General features: G+C 57.2%; 1 protein-coding gene across 4 annotated transcripts; it reads left to right on the top strand.

Moving 5' to 3' along the window:
- The first annotated feature begins 576 nt into the window (after positions 1 to 576).
- ZNF335 (zinc finger protein 335) lies at positions 577 to 19,469 on the top strand. Of its 4 annotated transcripts, XM_043553819.1 has the most exons (28): positions 577 to 885; positions 1,563 to 1,813; positions 3,110 to 3,350; positions 4,191 to 4,268; positions 4,519 to 4,818; positions 4,913 to 5,059; positions 5,904 to 6,050; positions 7,345 to 7,597; positions 7,682 to 7,859; positions 8,830 to 8,942; positions 9,772 to 9,790; positions 9,920 to 10,036; positions 10,120 to 10,196; positions 10,279 to 10,439; positions 11,154 to 11,386; positions 12,301 to 12,394; positions 12,516 to 12,610; positions 15,151 to 15,410; positions 16,247 to 16,358; positions 16,457 to 16,831; positions 17,631 to 17,773; positions 17,853 to 18,007; positions 18,098 to 18,201; positions 18,292 to 18,369; positions 18,568 to 18,651; positions 18,734 to 18,799; positions 18,883 to 18,964; positions 19,051 to 19,469. In XM_043553819.1, the coding sequence occupies exons 2-28, from the start codon at positions 1,613 to 1,615 to the stop codon at positions 19,176 to 19,178; spliced, it is 4,041 nt and encodes a 1,346-aa protein (XP_043409754.1). In that variant the 5' UTR covers positions 577 to 885; positions 1,563 to 1,612; the 3' UTR covers positions 19,179 to 19,469. The 4 variants fall into 4 exon arrangements, with proteins under 4 accessions (XP_043409754.1, XP_043409756.1, XP_043409753.1 ...); XM_043553821.1 differs by lacking the exon at positions 577 to 885 and having other exon boundaries at positions 1,128 to 1,813; positions 4,919 to 5,059; XM_043553818.1 differs by lacking the exon at positions 577 to 885 and having other exon boundaries at positions 1,153 to 1,813.
- The last annotated feature ends 712 nt before the right edge of the window (positions 19,470 to 20,181 follow it).

The raw sequence follows: 20,181 nt of genomic DNA on the forward strand, positions 1-20,181 counted from the left end.
CGGCTTAAACAAAAAGTAGGGCCAAAGGTGGCATTTGCAGTATCAGGAGAAAGGGGCCTACCTGAAGGGCTGTAGACCTTTAAATACACCTACACAGGTCTACACTGAGCAGACGAGGGGTGTGGAGGAGGTCTTGACCTCCATCTCTATTAATGCAACAAATACGTAAACAAAGTTCACTAAGGGCCGCGCTTTGATTCCCTCCATTTTCCCGCATGCAGCCATCCGGGCTTGCCTCCCGAGTGCCTTGTTTTGATTTTGGACCAGCCACTTACAATCTCCCGACCCGTACAGTTTCCCCATCTGGACAAGGATTATATGCTCCCCTCCTCCCAGGACATATCAAACCTAATCGGGAAGGATTCGATTAGGCTCGATAAGAGCGTTAAGTCATCGGTCACGAGCCAGGCGAAATGACTAATGATGTCTACTCCTCTCCCGCCAAGTTAAAACCTCCCGGTGGCCCACACTCTCAGGATTGGTTCCGGGAGGGGCGTGGCCAGGTCACTGAAAGCCACGCCCCCAGACGTGGGGCAGCCTTCGCCGCGCCCAACCCTGCGGCCCAGGGAAGGGACCCAGCAATGACGTCTCATAACCACTCCCAGTGTAACCCTCCGCCAAGAGAGAAAGTAGTTCCCAGCCCATAGCGGACTCCGTCACCCATACTTGGCAACATATAAAATCCTAGACTCTCTCCGGACTGGACTAGGGTTCTGAGGCCTCAGGGCGACCTGCCGACACACCGGAAAGCGGTCTTTCTCTGGGTCGGCGTAGGAAGTAGTTCCGGCCTACGGTGGGCCGATGGGTCCCTCCGCAGCGGGGGAAAGAGGATGGCGACCTCGTCGATGCCGGAGTCGGAAAGAAGCACGGCTACGAAAGCGTCAGGTGAGCGTCTGGTAGAGTCAGGTCGCCCCACTGCACCCTGCCGCGAAGTGGGGCCAGAATACGGGGATAGCCGGCGGCGAGCTCCCGGGCCGGCGGGGCTGTCCGAACAGGGCCCCGGGGTCCCAGGCCCTTTAGTCGCTCTCGCACTTGCCTGAGCGGAAACCCGGCGCCGCCACAAGATGGCGTCGGGCCTGGAGCGCAGGCAGCGCCGGGGACAGCCCCGAGTCGCCAGGCCCCGGGACCGTCGCTGTCAGCCCCCTCCGCATGGGAACCAGGGGAGGGGGGGAGCGAGCCACTGACCCAGGGGGCCTGCGGGCTGTACCACCGACCCTGCACCCGGGGGGACTCGGGGGGCCGAAGGGCTGAACCACTGAGCCCGGACAGGGCTCTTAGAGCGAACCACGCTGCGGGAATCATGGAGGGGAGACGAGGAGGGTCAAGATTACCGGCCACTGACCATCCTCCTGGGGCTGGGGAAAGGCTCTAGACTGGGAGGCCAGGCTTCTCGGTCCTGTTTTCCCAAAGCTCCTGTCTCTGTACACGAGAAAGCCCCTCCCCGTCGGGGACTCCGTCATTGCACCTGCGAAATGGGCACACGGGTGCAGCTGGGTGGGCCGTGGTTGCCGGGGCCGGGAAGGAGGCCCACCTGTTCCAGCCCGGGTCACCTCTTCTGGCAGAGTGAAGGATCCAGACCCTGCGAGTCCCTGTCAGGCGGCCCCCCGAGCCGATGGAGGAGAACGAAGTGGAGAGCAGTAGCGACGCGGCCCCTGGGCCTGGCCGGCCCGAGGAGCCCTCTGAGAGCGGCTTGGGCGTGGGCACCTCTGAAGCCGTGTCGGCCGACAGCAGCGACGCCGCGGCCGCCCCGGGGCCGACTGAGGCCGACGACTCTGGCGTGGGGCAGAGCTCCGACCGCGGCAGCAGCTCTCTGGTATGGACCGTGCTGGCCGGCGTGGGTGGAGGCAGGGACCGCAGGCCAGCATGCCTGGCAGCCAAGGGCAGCAGTCAGAAAGGCTAGCTTGTAACTAATATTTGGTTTTGGTTTACTGTGTGTCAGGCACCATGCCAAACCCCTAACATGGATTTTCTCATTTAAGCCTCATACCTTGTAAGGCATATCACTCTTTTCCACATCTTACAGGGCACAGAGAGCAAGCCGACAGAGCCAAGGTTCAAATCTAAGCAGTGGCCTTACCCACTCCACTCTCTTCCTTCTTTGAGATGCAGGTGTCCTGGTTCAAGTCTTACCTCTACCTCCGATTCACTGGGGGACCTCTTTGAGCCTCATTCTTCTGTCTGTAAAATGGAGCAGGAATGCCTGCCTCATAGAGAATACTCTTGGAAATGCTTTGTAAAACTGTCTCCTTCTGGCTCTGCCATTCCTGGCTTTGTGATCTTGGACATGCTACCCCACTTCTAGCTCTCAGTTTTCTCATCTGTAGAGTGGGAATGATAAATACATATGCCTCAATAGAGCTTTTGTGAGGATTAAATGAATTAGCATATACAGAGCAATAGAAACAGTGCTCAGCACATAGTAAGCACTCAGTAAATATTAGCCATTACCATTGTTATTATCTGCAAGATAATGACATCACATTGTGGAGCTGCACGATGATGGACCCCATTTTGGGGTCCAGGATTTCATTAATTCAGCAGAGATGGGCCTACCGTGTGCCCAGCTTGTGTTGGACCCGGGGGATACAGCAGGACACAAGACAGATGTGAGCCCGGCCTTAATGGAAAGTACCGTCTGACCTAGATCTGACCTAGAACATATTACTCTAGAGTGAACCATAATGGAGGGGACACAGACAACTGCGGCACTGAGGACAGAGGGGTCCTACTCTGGCCTTGGGGGTCAGGGTTAACTTCCTAGAAGAGGTACCAAGTAAATGGTGGTGAGAAGGCTGGGCAGGAATTAGCCATGGTGCAACGCTGGGAAGCATTTCAGACAGAGGAAATAGCTAATTCAAAGGCCCAGTGAAAATAGCTCTGCCTGATTGTTGTGTGGGTGTGGGGATTATGGGGCCTCTTACCTGACCAGAGCCAGGGACCCTGAGACTTGTTCTTGTGTGGCTCTGTGACTGGAGGGCTTCTGCTGGTCCTTTGTGGGGCTGACAGCGTGGATGCCTCTACTCACCGTGGCCAAGGAGCTCTATCTAGTGGGTGGCAACTGGTCCTGCTCCATCCGTGGCTCCTAAAATCCCTGTTTCCAATCACCCAGGAGGAAGTATCTGAGAGCAGCTCCAGCACAGACCCCCTGCCCCACGGCTACCTCCCTGATTCCTCTTCTGTGTCCCGTGGGCCAGTGGAGGGAGTGACAGGCGGCCCCCCAGCACTGGTGCACTCCAGCGCTCTCCCAGACGCCAACATGCTGGTGTCCGACTGCACGGCTTCTTCCTCGGACCTGGGCTCAGCCATTGACAAGATCATCGAGTCCACCATCGGGCCAGACCTAATCCCAAGTGAGTCAGGCAGAGGGCAGTAAGAGCTGACCCACAGGGGTCTTCCTGTGGGGTCCAGCAGAACCAACCATGCAAACTTGGACACATAACCCTGCCACTCTAAGCGTATGATGGGGGAATGGCAGCCTCTGTCTCGTAGTGGTAAGTGAGGTGAGGATTTAATAAGACAGTACAGTGTAGTGCCTGGCATGGGCATGTGATAAACACTCAATAAATATAGAAATAATAATACCTAATTTGTACTGGAGTTCGTGCCAAGCACTTTACATATGGTAGCTCATTAATCCTCCCAGTGACCCCCCAAAAAGCTGGATGCTATTATCATCCTCACAGTCGAGATGAGAGTTTTGAGGTACAGAGGACCCACTGCAACCAGCAGGTGTTGGGCCATGGGCTCAGATGGTCTGACTCCAGATTCTGTACTCGTGATTGACCACACTGTACCTTCTGTTGTTAATGGTGTAAAGGCCACAGTCTTCAAATAGTCCTGGGGTGGTGTGGAAAGCCAACCCTGATAAAGTGGTGCAGGGGCTAGGCCTTGACCTTGGAGAAGTTTGGAGACAGGAAGGGAGACTCTCCAGGTTTAGTGGTCAGAGGTGGGGCAGCTGGGGTAGCCATGGCATCTGTGTGACCGTAGGCCAGCTCCTGGGCCAGCGTGTCATGCACACTAGACCTCCCAACAGCCCTGTTCTGGGTGGGGGCGTGGACAGGGTCAGGGCACAGATGAGGCTCCGGGGGGCAATGCAGCTGGTTCATAGCTGCATGGGTGAGCCAGAATGAATATGGGCGGTGACGGTTGTCATTGTCAGCTGGGAATCCCCTCCCCCCATCTCTGCCCAGGCTGCATCACCGTAACCAGTGCTGAGGATGGCGGAACCGAGACTGCCCGGTACCTGATCCTGCAGGGCCCGGACGATGGTGAGACCCCAGGCAGCAGACCCAGGGCGCCCTGCAGTGGGCGAGGGAGTTGGAGAGGGAGGCTCCGCCACAAACTCACTGTGTGATCCTAGCAGGTCGTCCTCTGCTCTGGGCCCTAGTTTCCCCCCTGCCACTCTGGTGGGGGGGTTGGGTTCTAGGATCCCTGGGCCTGCCTGGGAGGGACAGCTGTTGTTCATGGCCAACCTTCCCCTCCACCCCCCTGCCCTCCGACTCCCTCACCCACCCACAGGTGCCCCCATGGCTTCGCCGATGTCCAGTTCCACCTTGGCCCACAGCCTGGCAGCCATCGAGGCCCTGGCTGACGGCCCCACGTCCACATGCCTAGAACCCCCCGAGGAGGCACGGGGGAGGCCCAGCTCCCCAGCACAGCCGCCCCCAAGCTCTGGTACCGAGGAGCCAGACCTGCAGAGCCTGGAGGCCATGATGGAAGTGGTGGTGGTACAGCAGTTCAAGTGCAAGATGTGCCAGTACCGGAGCAGCACCAAGGCCACGCTGCTGCGCCACATGCGGGAGCGGCACTTCCGACCAGGTGCGTGGACGGCGGCCTGCCTGGCTGGGGCTGTGCGGGTGGCGGGGGGTGGGGGGTGCCGCCAGCCAGACGTGGCAAGCTTGTCTTCTCTTCACAGCAGCAGCAGCAGCAACCGCAGCCGGTAAGAAGGGGCGTCTGGTAAGGAAGTGGGGTACCTCTGCCAAGACCCCAGACGAAGAGGGGCCAGAGGAGGAAGATGATGATGACATTGTCGACGCTGGTGCCATTGACGACCTAGAGGGTAGGTCACCTTAGCTCCCAGGAGTGCCATCCCCATCCCCATCTACAAATACCGAATTCCCTCTGGCCCACATAGAGGACTGGGAAAGAGGAGTTGGTACACATGTGTGCCTCCGGTATAAAACAGAGGAGTTGGGGCTCTGGGGTCAGGACCTCTGTGTGCGGTTGTGGAGACTGCACACTGAAAAAGAGCACCACCTTTAAGAGGGCCACGTTCACATTTGTCCAACAGAAATAGAATAAGCTGCATATGAACTTCTTACATAGCTTTGTAGCTATGTTTTAAAAAGTTAAAGAAAAAAGATGAAATTAAGCTTTATCAGAATTATCAGTGGGTTGTTTTACTTTGCGTTTTTATACTAGTCTTCTGAAAGCCAGTATGTATTTTACACTTAATTATCTGTTACTGAAAAAAAAAAAATTGTGTGTTAGTGTAGACAAGGCACAAGTTCTCGGTCGTTGCATATGGCCAGTGGCTCCTGCACTGGATAGCATAGTCGTCACAGTTTGTAGACTTCATTGTTTATTTCAATTATCTTCTAACAATGGCTATGAAGTGTCTTAAGAAACGGGCACCTTTTTCTAATTTTCATAGTGGAGCGCTGCCTGAGTTGGCGGTAGGAGTCAGGAAAGGTGCAGAGAAAGGGGCTTGGAGAGAGGCACTCATAGTCAGCTAGTGGGAGGCCAGGAGGGCTTTTTGGAGGGAGGCATCACTGGTTGATAGGCTTGAAGGAGGAGTAGGCAGGGGTGGGAAGTGGGCCTCTTCCTAGGGAAGTTGGGCCAGGGATTAGGGCTGAAAGGGCGGGCCCGGCACTGATGCCCACCTTTGCTTGCGGCCCCCACAGAGGACAGTGACTACAATCCGGCCGAGGATGAGCCCCGGGGCCGGCAGCTACGGCCCCAGCGCCCTACTCCCAGTACCCCAAGACCCCGAAGGAGACCTGGCCGGCCTCGGAAGCTGCCTCGCCTGGAGACCGCAGACCTCTCAGATGGTGAGAGTTGGTCACGTGGGGCCGTGTGGGGGGCTGAGGGATGGCCTCCTTCCCTGCTTGCTTCTGTGGAGCCCTGGGAACTGAGGGTGCCACTCAGGGCAGCACATATCAAGTCAGGGTGACCTGAGGGCCGCCTCATAAAGGGACGGCCCTCCGAGACCAAGCTTGAGAAACCCCGATAAGCAATATATCAGCTTTGTGACAGGGCCTCTCGGTGGTAAGATGTTGGAGCGCGGGAGAAGTTTAAATCTTTATAATTGAACTAAGAAGATAAGTTGTAAGTGCGATTACTGAAATGAGAACAAGTCTGAGGGCTGAAACTGTGTCCAAGAAACACTGGCTTGGAGCATTACAGGCTGGGGACTAGAAAGCACGATCATGGCCATGAATGGCTCCACCACCTACTGGCTGTGTGACTCAGAGTGTGTTATTTTGCCTCTCGAATCCCCTGTTCCCTTGTTAGGAATGGAGGTGATAGCATCTGGCTTTTCGGGATCGCTTTAAGGGGTAAACATACACACACAAAAACACATGATAACTGTTTTTGTATGTGCTGTATAGGGGAGATTGTTACACATTTTCAGTGTCTTTTTTAAGAATAGCGTTTTATTAAGGTCTGCATGGGAAGGCACACACATCCTAAGTGCAAGGCTTAGGGAATTTTCACAAGATGAATGCGCCTGTGTAGCTGAGCATCCCAATCAAGAAGCAGGATGTTGCCAGCATTGTCTATGTCACTTTTAATTTTTAAAACATTGCATTGGAATACAATGGATGTTTTTGAATAGGTAGCACATTCAGACTGTTCAGACTTCAGAAGGTTAGGAGTGTGTGCAGCGATGCTCTGTCTTCTCTCTTCCTCCCATCTGCCCTCCAGCCACCCGGCCTCCCTAAAGAAAGCCAATGTTAAAGTACTGCTGTCGTTCCCAGACTCTAGAATGTTCCCATGAGGTCACTAGAGCAGCACTTATCGTCTCCATCTGACAGATGGGAAAATGAGACTCAGAGAGGCACGAGGAGGCACCGAAGTCTGGTGTCAGAGCTGAGCTGGCATGCGGGTCTCTTGACGGGGAGGTCGCCAGCTCTCTCGCTGCTGCCGCAGACCGTCCTGTTTAAGTTGTGCCATCTAGCAGCATGTCAGTTGCAGGAGGGGCCTGCGTCTGTCCCACGGCCTGACGTGCCCGTCAGTGGTCTGTGACAGTGGTTGAAGGAAGTATTTTGGCTGGCCTCTGGCACACCTGTCCACGTCTGTCCTGGTGCGTCCGTGGCTGATTTGCCACCTTGTGCACGACAGGTGTGGAAGGAGAGCCTCTAGTGAGTTCCCAGAGCGGACAGAGCCCACCAGAGCCTCAGGACCCCGAGGCACCCAGCTCCTCCGGCCCGGGATGCCTGGTGGCCCTGGGCAAGGCCGATAGGGGCCCCGTGGAACCTGGCGTGAGCCAGTCGGATGCAGAGAACGCAGCCCCCTCTTGCCAGGATGAGCCCGATGCCCCACCCCGCCGCCGGGGCCGACCCTCCAGGCGCTTCCTCGGCAAGAAATACCGCAAGTATGTGGAGCAGAGATGAGGGTAGGGGGAGACAGCCCGGCCGCCCCGGCCCAGCCACACCTCTTCCCAACACCCTCCTGGCAGGTATTATTACAAGTCACCCAAACCGCTCCTGAGGCCCTTCCTGTGCCGCATCTGCGGCTCCCGCTTCCTGTCCCATGAGGACCTGCGCTTCCACGTCAACTCCCATGAGGCCGGGGACCCCCAGCTCTTCAAGTGCCTGCAGTGCAGCTATCGCTCCCGCCGCTGGTCCTCGCTCAAGGTGCGCGGCGGGGAAGGGCAGGCGCGGCACGGGACCAACGTGAAGGTGCCAGGAGGGAGTGGAGTTGACGGGTCGTTCGCTGGCACCTTCTGCCCCTTCGCAGGGCACGCACCTGGGCCGCTGCCGTGCTGAAGGAGCTGGTGGGGGGGGAGCCGCGGGCACTTCCGCAGACTGCACGCGACATAGTGGCGTCGCATCTTCAGGGGGGCTGTTCACGCCGCAGCCAGCACAGACGTGCCTGTTCACCACACGCACTGGCAAATGGCAGGGAAACGGGCTCTCCCTAATTCTGTGTGTTAGAAAGTTTTCCGGTAGGTGGCCGTCAGGTGTCTCCAGAAAGGGGCTCTTTTTTTATCATTTACCCAAAAGCGCCAGTGGGCTTGCTGTGATCCTGAGCCATTTTTATCCAGTACCTGGGCCTGGCAGGCAGGCACGCTCGGGTTCCAGGCTTGCGCAGCCTGGAGAGACTGTAGGTATCGATAGTGCCATTTTACTGACCCAGGAAACCGTGGCTTGGCCAAAGTGAGGCAGAGAATTGGCCGCTGTGGGGAGTGGGGGCCACCTGAAGCACAGCTGGTCAAAGCCCCCGTGCTTTCTGCACGCGGTAGTTCCTCCCCAGACAGGGCCCCGTGACCTGGAAGTTGTTCTCCGGAGCCCTACCGGGGCTGGGTTGTGCCAGAGTACGCTGGGGCCGTGCCGCTTGGGTTTGGCTCCAAGCTCCGCTGTTCACAGGGTCACTGTGGGACCCCAGCACGTCCCTTCCCTGTGAGCCTCAGTTTCTGCCTCTGTCAGATGGTGAGCTGCACAGGGCCTGGTGCCAAGTAGGTGCCCGTGTTGGGGAGAGTCCCCAGCCCTCACAGGCTCCGGCCCTTCCTGCACTCGTTCTGGGAGCAGCTCTGAGGCTGTGGGCACAGGCTGGGGGGAAGGGGGAGGCCAGCCCCAGCCCACTGTCCTCTTGCCTCTGTCCTAGGAGCACATGTTCAATCACGTGGGCAGTAAGCCCTACAAGTGTGGCGAATGCAGCTATGCCAGCGTCTACCGGAAGGACGTGGCCCGGCACGCAGCCGTGCACAGCCGAGACCGGTCAGTGTGCGTGGGTGGGGTGGGCCAGGGCAGGAAGCAGAGGCCCGGCGTGACCACATTCCCCCTTTACTGAGCACCTGCTCTGGGCCACACTATTCACAGCACGTCACAGACCTGCTAAAGATAAGGCCGTTCATCCCAGCTCATGTGGCTCAGAGCAGTAGCAGGGCCTGAAGGGTTCTTGTTCCGTCTCTTCCCTGCTATGAGCTTTGTAAGATGGGGACAGTCATTGTTGAGGGGATTAAAGGAGCTCAGTAAATGATCTAAAGATCTTGCAGACTCCCGACTCTCAGCACTGACAGAGCAGACATGGGACAGATGGGTGGAGGAAAATCCTTAGGGGCCCTGTGATTGCTCACTACGTTGTCGTTAGATCTACGGCTTTGGGAAGGAGTTCACTCTGCTTAGGATGGTACGTGAGCAGAGGTCAGATACAGGATTTCAGGAGAAAAGTGACTTTCAAATTGTGCTTGTGGGAAAGGCTGTTCTCCATGATGCTAATGGGTTTTCTTAAGAAAAGGGGAGAGCGGAAGTAAGATTAGGGACACCAGGTTGAACACGTGCTTCGCCAGCTCTTTTCTACAGGACTTCTCAGGGCCTTTAAAATCCATGTGTATTTTGTGACAGGAAGAAGGCACCATTCTAGAATTTGTTTACAGCGTGCCTCTTAGCATTTCTTAGCAAACTCCACTTGGGGAAGCCCTATTCTGAGAGAAGGGCTTGGCTGGGCAGAAGGGACACTCAGGGCCGAGACAGTCCAGTCAATGTGAGAGAGTTTGTGGTGGGGTTGGGGAAGCAGTGGTCTAACCCCTATGCCTTTCTCCCTCAGGAAGAAGAGGCCAGATCCGGTGAGTCTGGGGCCTGGCCCGGGAAGGGAGCCTGCTTGAGGGCTGCTTATCAGGTGGGGGCAGGAGGTGAGGTCTCCCCCTCTCTCCTCCCCTTCTCTCTTCATCTGGTCCCGTCTTGTCCCTTCCCAGACTCCGAAGCTGAGCTCCTTCCCGTGCCCTGTGTGTGGCCGTGTGTACCCCATGCAGAAGAGACTCACACAGCACATGAAGACACACAGCACTGAGAAGCCCCACATGTGTGACAAGGTGGGTGGGGCCAAGGGCTGGGGGCAGGGGCTCAGGGTCTCCCTGGGCAATCTCCCATCTCTAACTCACCCTACCCCTCACAGTGTGGAAAGTCCTTTAAGAAGCGCTACACCTTTAAGATGCACCTGCTCACACATATCCAGGCTGTCGCCAACCGCAGGTATATCCATCCCTAAGGAGGCCCCTGGGGCTGGAGCACCCCACCCGACCCCACCACTGAGCTTTCCTCCAACCACCTCCAGGTTCAAGTGCGAGTTCTGTGAATTTGTTTGTGAGGACAAGAAGGCGCTGCTGAACCACCAGCTGTCCCACGTCAGCGACAAGCCATTCAAATGCAGCTTTTGCCCCTACCGCACCTTCCGAGAGGACTTCCTGCTCTCCCATGTGGCTGTCAAGCACACAGGTCAGGCCAGCCCCACCCTGGCCTGAGGGCAAGTTGGGGAGCCCTCCACTTGCCATGCCCCTAGGCGGCAGGCTCGGCTCTGTCCTCTTCCTCCCCCTCCGCAGCCAGCCGGGCTTCTCAGGTATCAGGACATCCCCTCTGGGGTGTCACCCGCTCTCCTGGGCTAAGCCAGCTCTTCTCTGTGTGGCCAAGGGCTAACTTGCTATGAGAGGGAGTCAGAGCACCTAGCATGTGGTGGTTGCCAAAGTGAGTTCTGTTTGTGTCCGGAGCCCTGTCTGTACTGGGCGCTGGGTGCTGGGGAAGAGGTGTTTCTGGAGGCCCCGGTCTCACACGTGAAGTAGGAGAAGAAGCGTCACGTGCTCGGCCCGCAGAAGGTGGACAGAACGGTTGGTTCTTTCTCCTCCTCGGCGCGCAGCCCTCTGATGGGCACACTAGAGATGAGACACCGTAGTGGGCCAGATCCCCGTCTACCCGGGAGGGATGGTTCGTAAGGGAAGTGTGTGGTCACCTGACATGAAAATAAGACGCTCCTGCGAAGGCTGGGAGTGCCGGAGGTGGGCCTGGTTCCTCTCTGTCCTGGCCCACCAGATCGGACAGCGGCATGTGTTGGGAGTGAAGCCCCAGGAGTGAATCCCTCAGAGGGGTCCTTGGGACCACGGAAGGCTTCCCGGAGAGGGTGGGGAAGCCTAAGCGTCCCTTCCCGTGTGCCTGCAGGGGCCAAGCCCTTCGCCTGTGAGTACTGCCATTTCAGCACCCGGCACAAGAAGAACCTCCGCCTGCACGTACGGTGTCGGCACGCAAGCAGCTTCGAGGAGTGGGGGCGGCGCCACCCTGAGGAGCCCCCTTCCCGCCGTCGCCCCTTCTTCTCTCTGCAGCAGATTGAGGAGCTGAAGCAGCAGCACAGCGCGGCCCCCGGGCCACCCGCCAGCTCCCCAGGGCCTCCTGAGGTAAGCTCCGCCAAGCAGGCGGCGGACAGAAGGGGCTGGGGAGCATGGGCCAGGATGACCGTGTCCTGTCACCCCTCCAGTCCCTGGCATCCTCATTTACGCATTGAGGCAACAAAATGGCCCCAGCTTCTCCAGTTGAGCAGATGGGGTCACACACATGTCAGCCCTAAGCTCAGAGTGGGCGTGGCTTTCCAGTGCTAGTAATAGAGCATGGAAATATGAGTTTAATTGTGGCAACAGTTCATTTTTCTCTTGCATAAAAGAAGTCCAAAGGTTAGCAGTTTAGAGCTAGTTTGGCAGCTCTGTGGTCAGTCATCAGGGACCAAGTTCTCTCAATATTTTTTCCCAGCCGTCCTAGGCATACGACTTTCATCTTTGTGGTTGCCTCATGGTCCAGTATAGCTGCAGGAGCTCCAGCCTTCTAGCCACATCCCAGGCAAGAAGCAGGAGGAAGGGATGGGAGAAGGGCAGAAAGGAAGCCTGCCATCTCTCCCATCTGTCTTCCTCGTGAACTTAACCGGAAGCTCCTGCTTAGCCACAAGGCCACACTTTACCTAGCTGCAAGGCAGGCCGAGAAGTATAGTCTCATAGCTGAGTATACCACCTACTCTTTTTGTGCCCCAAAAGATGGACCACTGCGATGTGCTGGTAGAACACAGCCTCTAGTGTCAGTCTTGTGTTCAGACCCCAGTTCTGCTACTTACTCGCTGTGGGATCTTAAGCAGTCGCTTCATTTCTCTGAGCCTCGGTCAGTTCATCTGTGGCACCGAGCTGATAAATACCTGGCATTGTAGTTGTGTGAAGGTGAGACAAGCCGGCAGATGTGAAGTGCCTGACACACAGGAGGTGCCTGGTAACCGGTGCTCGAATCTGAGCTGCCCCCTCTCAGGTTTGGCCACATCCCCACCCCGCAGATTCCCCCAGAGGCAGCACCTTTCCAGGCACCTGAGACCCCCCCACTGCTCTGTTCCGACACCCTTGGTGGCGCCACCATCATCTACCAGCAAGGTGAGCCCTGGGGGAGCTGGGGAGCCTGGGGAGCGGGGCAGGGGCGGGGCACGTGCCGGGGCTGGAGGAGGGAGAGAGGGGGCCCCGGCCCATCCTAAGGCTCAGGTCTCACCCGACCCAGGAGCTGAGGAGTCAACGGCAATGGCCACACAGACAGCCTTGGATCTGCTGCTGAACATGAGTGCTCAGCGGGAGCTGGGGGGCACAGCCCTGCAGGTGAGCTGCCCGAGGCCGCCACCGCCTCCCCCGTGCCGCCACCTTAGGCGCCCGCTGTGCACTGGACACTGGGAGGGGAGGAGGGTGGTGAGGCAGACATGCCCTGCCCTCGGGGCACGCCCAGTTAACCGGGAGACAGTCCACTGAAACCCTGTGGGCAAACACAGAGGAGGGAGACCCACTGTGCCAGGGAGGTCAGAGGGGCTTCCGCTCAGCTCCAGTCACCAGCGGCCTCTGCCAGGCTGAGCGGTGAGCGCTGCTCTCGTGGCTTCTGGGGTCCTGCTGGTTCAGGTCTCCTAGCTCTGCGGCCGCCCTGTACTGCAGGTCCCGGCCAGCTTCTCATCCAGCCTAGCACCCTCGTTCCGCGACACCCCCTCCCACGGCCCGGAGGCTCCCAAGGCTCCCTCCCCTCTAGCCTGTCTTAGCCCTGAACCTCATCCCCAGCAGACCCCCTGCCCCCAGCTCATCATCTTCACTTCTGCCGCCTTCTGGCCGCCTGGGGTCACCCTTCCACTACCCCCGCCCTGCCCGTACTGCACACCCCACACTCCTCTAAGGTAGGGAGACGTTTGTTATCGGTCTCCCAGCCTCTCGAAAAGATGTAGAATGTGTGTTGAGATGATAAATTCCAGGAACTGGGAGCAATGATGTGCTTCCAGGGGCTGGAGGGCAGACAGAACTCTGTGGAGGGGGGAGCCTGGTGTTGGGCCTGGGGACCTCCGTAGGGTTTCATTATGCCTTTGGGGGTGTTTGGAAGTTCTACGTTTTTAGTTAGTTAAATCGGTCTTTCATGGTTTTTGCCTTTGATATCATCCCTAGAAAGGCCTGTAATCACCCCAAGATTATATAAACATTTGTATATTCTTCTTAGGGTTTCTTTCTGCTTAGGGTTTCACTTTTTTACACTTAAATCTTTACTCCTCCTGGAATTTATTTTTGGTGTATACAGAAAGGTAGGGGACTCGCTTTATTTTTTTTTTTCCCAAAAGTTGTACAGTGTAGTATATCAAATCTTCCCCTGTGGTTGGAAATGTCTGCTTTATCACGTTCTAGATTCCCGTATTTATAGGAGCCCATTTCTATACAAGTTCTGTTTTATTGCTGTCTCTTGTTCTCATGCCAGTTTTTTTTTTTTTTTTTAATCTGATTACAAAAACATATGTTAAACCAAAGTGACCATTAGGAAATGTTCTATACAGAAAGTGAAAGTCCTTAACAACCCTCCCCCCCACCCCCACCGCCGCCAGCGACAAATAGGCATTTCTCCAGTTTTGACCATGTACACGGTAACATGGAGACATTGTTTCTAAAAAAGATGGGTTCACACAATTCATGCTCATCAACACCTCCACTTTTGCTTGCTCTGGAGTGTGTGAGGCGTGGCCTGGCCGGCACGCAGAGTCCTCTCTCTTACTGTTCCCATTTCACATCCCCAGGCCACTACACCGTAGAGATGCTGTGAGCGCGTTCGGTCCTGTATGGCTTGGGTTTCCGGCTTTTTGTCAATCAGGGCAGTGCTTTAGTGCACACTTCAGGTGGTCCTAAAACATTCTTTTGTTGTAAAAAAAAGCCTCCTAGAAGTAGAGTTGGTGGGTCTGAAGGTGTGAAGCCTCATAAAAAGACAGTTTATGTGACCACCTCTAGAATTGCGCTCCCTTCCACCCTTGCCAACACTTGGGTATCCCGAGCTTTAGAAATGTCTTCCGCATGGCAGAAGTATGTTTCATGGTTTTGGGGTTTTTTATATATAATTTTATAACCGTTAATGAGTTTGAACTATGTTCGTAGACCCATTTTATTTTCTGACTTGTGTCCTATATCTGTTTTTCTATTGTTGGTGTTTTTAGCGTCACTTTGCAGGAGCTCTTTGCAGATGAGGGAGACTCCCCTTTTCTCGTATTTATTGTTCAATACCCCCTCCCCCCATTTCTTCGTTTTCTAATTGCAGTTTATGGTTTGTTTTGCTGTAGGCTTTAGCATCTTTTTCTGTCATGATTATAGAAAAATCTTCCCACCCCAGATCATAAAATATCCATCCACATTTTCTTTTCATATACTTAGAGTTTTATTACATTTCGGTCTTTAATCTATTTGAAGCAGGCTCTGGAGCAAGATGTGAGGTCAAGCTTTTTTCTTCTTAAATGGTTTGCTAGCTGTCCCTTTACCAGGGTTTCTCAATCTTGGCCTTTTGTGCCAAATAGTTCTTCGTTGTGGGGGCTATCCTGTGCGTCGTGGGGTTGTCAGCTGCATCCCTGCAGATAACTCCTAGGTGCCAGGACCACCCCTCTTCCGATTGTGACCACCAAAGAATGTCTCCAGATGTTGCCCGACGCCCAGGGAGGGCAGGGTTGCTCTCCCCGGGTCTTGTTTCTTTGCAGGTGCCAGGCAGGGCTGGGAGAGCCAGGGTGTGTTTTAGATCACACAGTGGGGTTTGTACAAGTGAGTGGTGGTGGCACGGGCCCTGGCCAGTGTGGGTGAGCTGTGAGGCCCTGCGTGCCAGCCTCTGTACCTGCTTGTAACACCCTCCGGTTCCCTCACAGGTGGCCGTGGTGAAGTCGGAGGACGTGGAAGCAGAGTTAGCCTCCCCTGGCGAGCAGCCTTCCCCGGCAGGTGCCGCTCCCCAAGTGGTCACCCTCCACGTGGCAGAGCCGGGGAGCAGCCTGGCAGCGGAGAGTCAGCTGGGTGCCCCCGACTTGCCCCAGATCACCCTGGCACCCGGTCCATTTGGTGGGACTGGCTACAGTGTCATCACAGCACCCCCTATGGAGGAGGGGACATCGGCTCCTGGCACACCTTACAGGTGAGACCTGCTGCCCGCAAGACCCCCTTCAGCCATTTATAAGGTGTGCTGGGAGGTGCCAGAGAAGGGCTCTGCCTGCTCGAGCTTAGTTGGCAGGAGGCAAAAATCCTAATGCATACCATGTGATTAGCCATCAGAGTCTCTCTTGTTAGGAGGTTGGAAGCTACTATTTCTTGGTCTCTTAGATGTTCCAGGCACTAGACCTAAACACCTAAACATTTGGTGCACTCACCAAAACCATTCTCGTGAGATCCAGGTGTCCCTCATCTCACAGGTGAGGAAATAGGCCAGGGACATTGAATAACTTACCTAAGGTCAGATATGTAGTGAGGAGTCGAACTTTGCGTTCCAAAACCATGTGCTCTTTGTTCTGGGTGATCCCTGAACACACCTGGGTGATTCCAGTTCTGACCTCCAGAGCCAGCTCAGGCTCCTTGCCAGCATTGGAGGCCTGACAGCTGCCCTCAGTGTCCTCCACACCCAGCAAGTTCAGGGCAGAAAGACTGTGTGTTCGCTGCACTCCTGGGCAGCCTAAGAAAGCCCTTAATCCAAGCACCAAAGTACCACAGTGTGTGGCTGGGGTGGAAAGCAGGACCCCTGCGCTGGCGGCAGGCAGCCCAGTCTCCACATCTGCCCTCCACTCTCGGCCCCTGCTTGCCTCCCGCACTGGCCCGCCCGCTGCCGCACTCGGCCAGACCCGGGCTGGAGCGCTGGGCTTCGCTGCCTCACCACCATCACCCCTCAGTTGATGACTTTTCTTGGGGAAGAGGACTCCCGTGGCCTTCCATCCCCTCCTAGAACCCCGCCTCACTCCTCCCCGCTCTCGGTGCCCACAGCGAGGAGCCCCCAGGGGAGGCAGCCCAGGCTGTGGTCGTGAGCGACACCCTGAAAGAAGCTGGCACCCACTATATCATGGCAGCCGATGGGACGCAGCTGCACCACATTGAGGTGAGGCTTGGGGTGGCTGGCCCCGCCCCCACTCCCCGTCAGCCCCCACCCCCACCCCAATCCTCCCCAGTCCATCACGCTCCCCCGTCTGTCTACAGCTGACTGCAGATGGTTCCATCTCCTTCCCGAGTCCGGATTCGCTGGCCCCTGGAGCCAAGTGGCCGCTGCTGCAGTGTGGGGGGCTGCCCAGAGATGGCCCTGAGCCCCCATCTCCAGCCAGGACCCACCAGGTGGGAGACCCCCAGGGCTCTGCCTCCCCACCTCCTGCAGCCAGCAAAGCCCCGGGCCTGGTAGTACCCCCCTCGCCGCCACCTGCAGGCACGGCATCATCAAAGAAGTTTTCCTGCAAGATCTGTGCCGAGGCCTTCCCTGGCCGAGCAGAGATGGAGAGTCACAAACGAGCCCACGCCGGGCCTAGTGCCTTCAAGTGCCCCGACTGCCCCTTCAGTGCCCGCCAGTGGCCCGAGGTCCGGGTAGGTGCTGCCCCCTGGTGCTCATTTGGCCACTTGTTTGTGTAACAGACTTTAACTGAACACCGCAAGCCGGGCCCGCTGTCCCTCTCTGGGGTCGGAGAGGACTCTGTGAGGCCTCAGCATTGAGGGAGCTCTGTCTGGTGGGGAAGCAAACCAGATGGTGTGACTAATGCCCCACGGTGTCCCCAGTGTGAACAGAATGCATATGGCAGAGCAGAGACAAACCGGGAACAGGTCGTGTGGACTCGGGGTGCTGGCAACAACCGGGCTGGGCCTGTAGGGGCAAAGGCACAGGCATGGCAGCACCAGGCACGTTTAGGGAAACACAAGGCATCTAGAATAGGGAACGCACACGGTACGAGGAAGGTGGTGGAGACAACATGGAGAAGGCGAGGAGGGAGTAGTTCTGGGTCGGAGGCGGGGGTCCCTTTTGAGGACTACCGGTTTTCACTGCCACCATGCACCAGATCCTCACAGCAGCTCAGTGAGGGGAGCAGGGCCTAGAACCCCAGAACATCAGGGCTGGAGGAGACCTCCAGGGAGGGGTTCCTTCATCTGAACCTGTACCTTACGTGACATGGCGGTAACCTGAATCTAAGCAGGGACAGGACTTCCTAACTGACCTAATGGCAGGGCCTGTGGCTTTGCCCTCTCTTGGCACACAGCAGCACCAGGTCTTGGTCTGGTTTGTACTTGTCACCCAGTTCTTCCATCTGAGGACAGACTCCCCAACAGTTGTCTCAGTGGGAGGCTGCTTGTCCTCACGTGGCCAGTGCCCCTGACTCTGCTCCTGCTCCAGGCCCACATGGCACAGCACTCGAGCCTGCGGCCCCACCAGTGCAGCCAGTGCAGCTTTGCCTCCAAGAACAAGAAGGACCTGCGGCGACACATGCTGACCCACACCAACGAGAAGCCTTTTGCATGCCATCTCTGCGGGCAGCGGTGAGGCTGGGGACTGGTGGGTAGGGGCTGCTGGGCACACGTGACGGGACTGCCCTGAGCCTTCTTCCTTCCCCCACAGTTTCAACCGGAATGGGCATCTCAAGTTCCATATCCAGCGGCTGCACAGTCCTGATGGGAGAAAGGCGGGGACACCTACTGCCCGGACCCCAGGCCGGACCCCTACCCAGACCATCATCCTGAACAGTGATGATGACACGCTGGCCACGCTGCACAGTGAGCCACCCCTGGGAGACCAGGGTGGGTGCTGGGGCACCTCAGGTTTCCCTGGATCCGCTGTATGAGCACCCTCTCTTCTCTGCCCAGCTGCACTCCAGTCCAGTCATGGGGTCCTGGGGCCAGAGCGGCTACAGCAGGCACTGGGCCAGGAACACATCATTGTCGCCCAAGAGCAGACAGTGACCAATCAGGTGAGAGCCTGGATTGGGGCCCTGCTGGCAAGTCACAGGCTGGGGTGGGGGCACACAGAGCTGAGGCTAGAGCTGACTTGGTCCTGGCAGGAAGAAGCCACCTATATCCAAGAGATCACCACAGCTGATGGCCAGACAGTACAGCATCTGGTTACCTCTGACAACCAGGTGAGCACCTGCTCAGCCAGGAGAGCCCGCCCTGCCCTTCCCCCAGACTCCACTCTGGGGAGGACCAGTACTTCCCCAACCACTCCTCCCAGGGTCTGTGCGGCTTTCATCGTTGATGGTGGGTGTCCCTGGCCCCCTGCTCGATCTTCCTGGTTCAGCAGGGCCCCCAGCACCTGCCTCTTCTCCACCCTTCTCCAGGTACAATACATCATCTCCCAGGACGGAGTCCAGCACCTGCTCCCCCAGGAATATGTCGTGGTTCCAGAGGGCCATCACATCCAGGTGGGCCAGGCCTGGGCAGGGATGGGAATGAGGGGAGGGGTGGACAGCCTCCTCAATCACCAGATCGGCCTCCTCTCTCCAGGTACAGGAAGGCCAGATCACACACATCCAGTATGAACAGGGGGCCCCGTTCCTCCAGGAGTCCCAGGTAGGACCTTTGGGGAATCGTGCGGAGTTGGGGCACAGGCAGTACTCCTCCAAGGCCACATCTCACTGGCTTCTCCCCTCTAGATCCAGTATGTGCCCGTGTCCCCAGGCCAGCAGCTTGTCACACAAGCCCAACTGGAGGCGGCAGCACACTCAGCAGTCACAGGTATGGGGTGGGACCCTGAAAACCATGGGGACCCAGGCCCAGCTTCTGGGGCCTCAGGCTCACCGTCCTTTCCCCTCCCCTGGCAGCGGTGGCCGATGCTGCTATGGCCCAAGCCCAGGGCCTGTTTGGCACAGAAGAGGCAGTGCCTGAACACATCCAACAGCTGCAGCACCAGGGCATCGAGTACGACGTCATCACCCTGACCGATGACTGAGCTCCAAGGGCCCAACGCAGACCGTGGATATTGGGGCCAGCCATGTTAGGGGTGGGGGGACCCAGTGGGACTCACCTCCCTGTTCCACCTAGGGTCTCCAGACACTGGGCAGCCAGCATCCTGTCACTCTAAGAGAGCCAGACCTGTGCTGCTGGCTTTAGGGGACAGCCATGGGCCCCAGCCAGGACATGCTGGGTGCCCTAGCCTGCAGGCAGGCTTTGGGGAGAAAAATTTATTTTTGTTTGGATGGACCCACTGGCCCCTCAGTCTCAATAAAGGGACCAGAGTCCAGTCCTGACCATCTTACTTTGTCCGCAAGGACTTGGGAAACAGAGAGGAAGAGCCTGTCACAGCTCCCAGGAGCTGCCAAGCCCCACAGTGCGGCCTGCCCGGCCTCTCAAAGTGCAGTGGCCCGACAGCAGGGCAGGCCCTTGGGGCAGAGGCCTGATACTGGGACAGATGGCTGAGCTGGTAAGAGCCCCCTCACCCCCCACCCCCCAGCACCTTCAGACCCTCTTCCTCCCCTGGGCTCCAGGGGAACATCTGCTCCATGCCTAGAGGTCCTCAGGACAGCTCAGCCGGGTGCCTGTCTGTACAGAGGCCATACCCTGAAGCCCATGGTGGCTCAGAGCTGCTCTTCCTCCTGACCCTTGACTGTGAAGCATACCTGGCTGCTCACTCACTGTGGTGGCTGCAGGTCAAGCAGGAGTCTAGCTCGCGACCTGGGCACAGCCTCCCGTCCTCTGCTCCCTAGAGGTACGAGGGCAGGCCTGGCTGTGGGAGTCTGGGACTTACAGATGGATGGTGCTGGGCTCTGGACTCTTCAGACCCGATGGACACAGGCAGAGGCCACCAGGGACCCAACTGTGGGGTCAGCAGGGTGAGAAGTTAGACACTGGATCCCGGGGCTGGGGCGTGGAGGCCCAGGGGTCCAGAAGGTGAGCCTGAACGTAGAGGGTGTGGTCCCAGGACTAGCTCCAGACTCTCCGCCTTCTCTGCCCTC

Source organism: Prionailurus bengalensis, chromosome A3 (assembly GCF_016509475.1).
Source record: "Prionailurus bengalensis isolate Pbe53 chromosome A3, Fcat_Pben_1.1_paternal_pri, whole genome shotgun sequence".
Classification (NCBI taxonomy): Eukaryota; Metazoa; Chordata; class Mammalia; order Carnivora; family Felidae; genus Prionailurus; species Prionailurus bengalensis.

Excerpts from the sequence above, each read along its gene's own strand:
- ZNF335 (XM_043553819.1), top strand. The coding sequence starts at position 1,613 with ATGGAGGAGAACGAAGTGGAGAGCAGTAGCGACGCGGCCCCTGGGCCT. Across the intron at positions 4,819-4,912 it reads GGAGCGGCACTTCCGACCAG|CAGCAGCAGCAGCAGCAACC; the intron begins GTGCGTGGACGG and ends GTCTTCTCTTCA. Across the intron at positions 15,411-16,246 it reads GCTCCTGGCACACCTTACAG|CGAGGAGCCCCCAGGGGAGG; the intron begins GTGAGACCTGCT and ends CGGTGCCCACAG.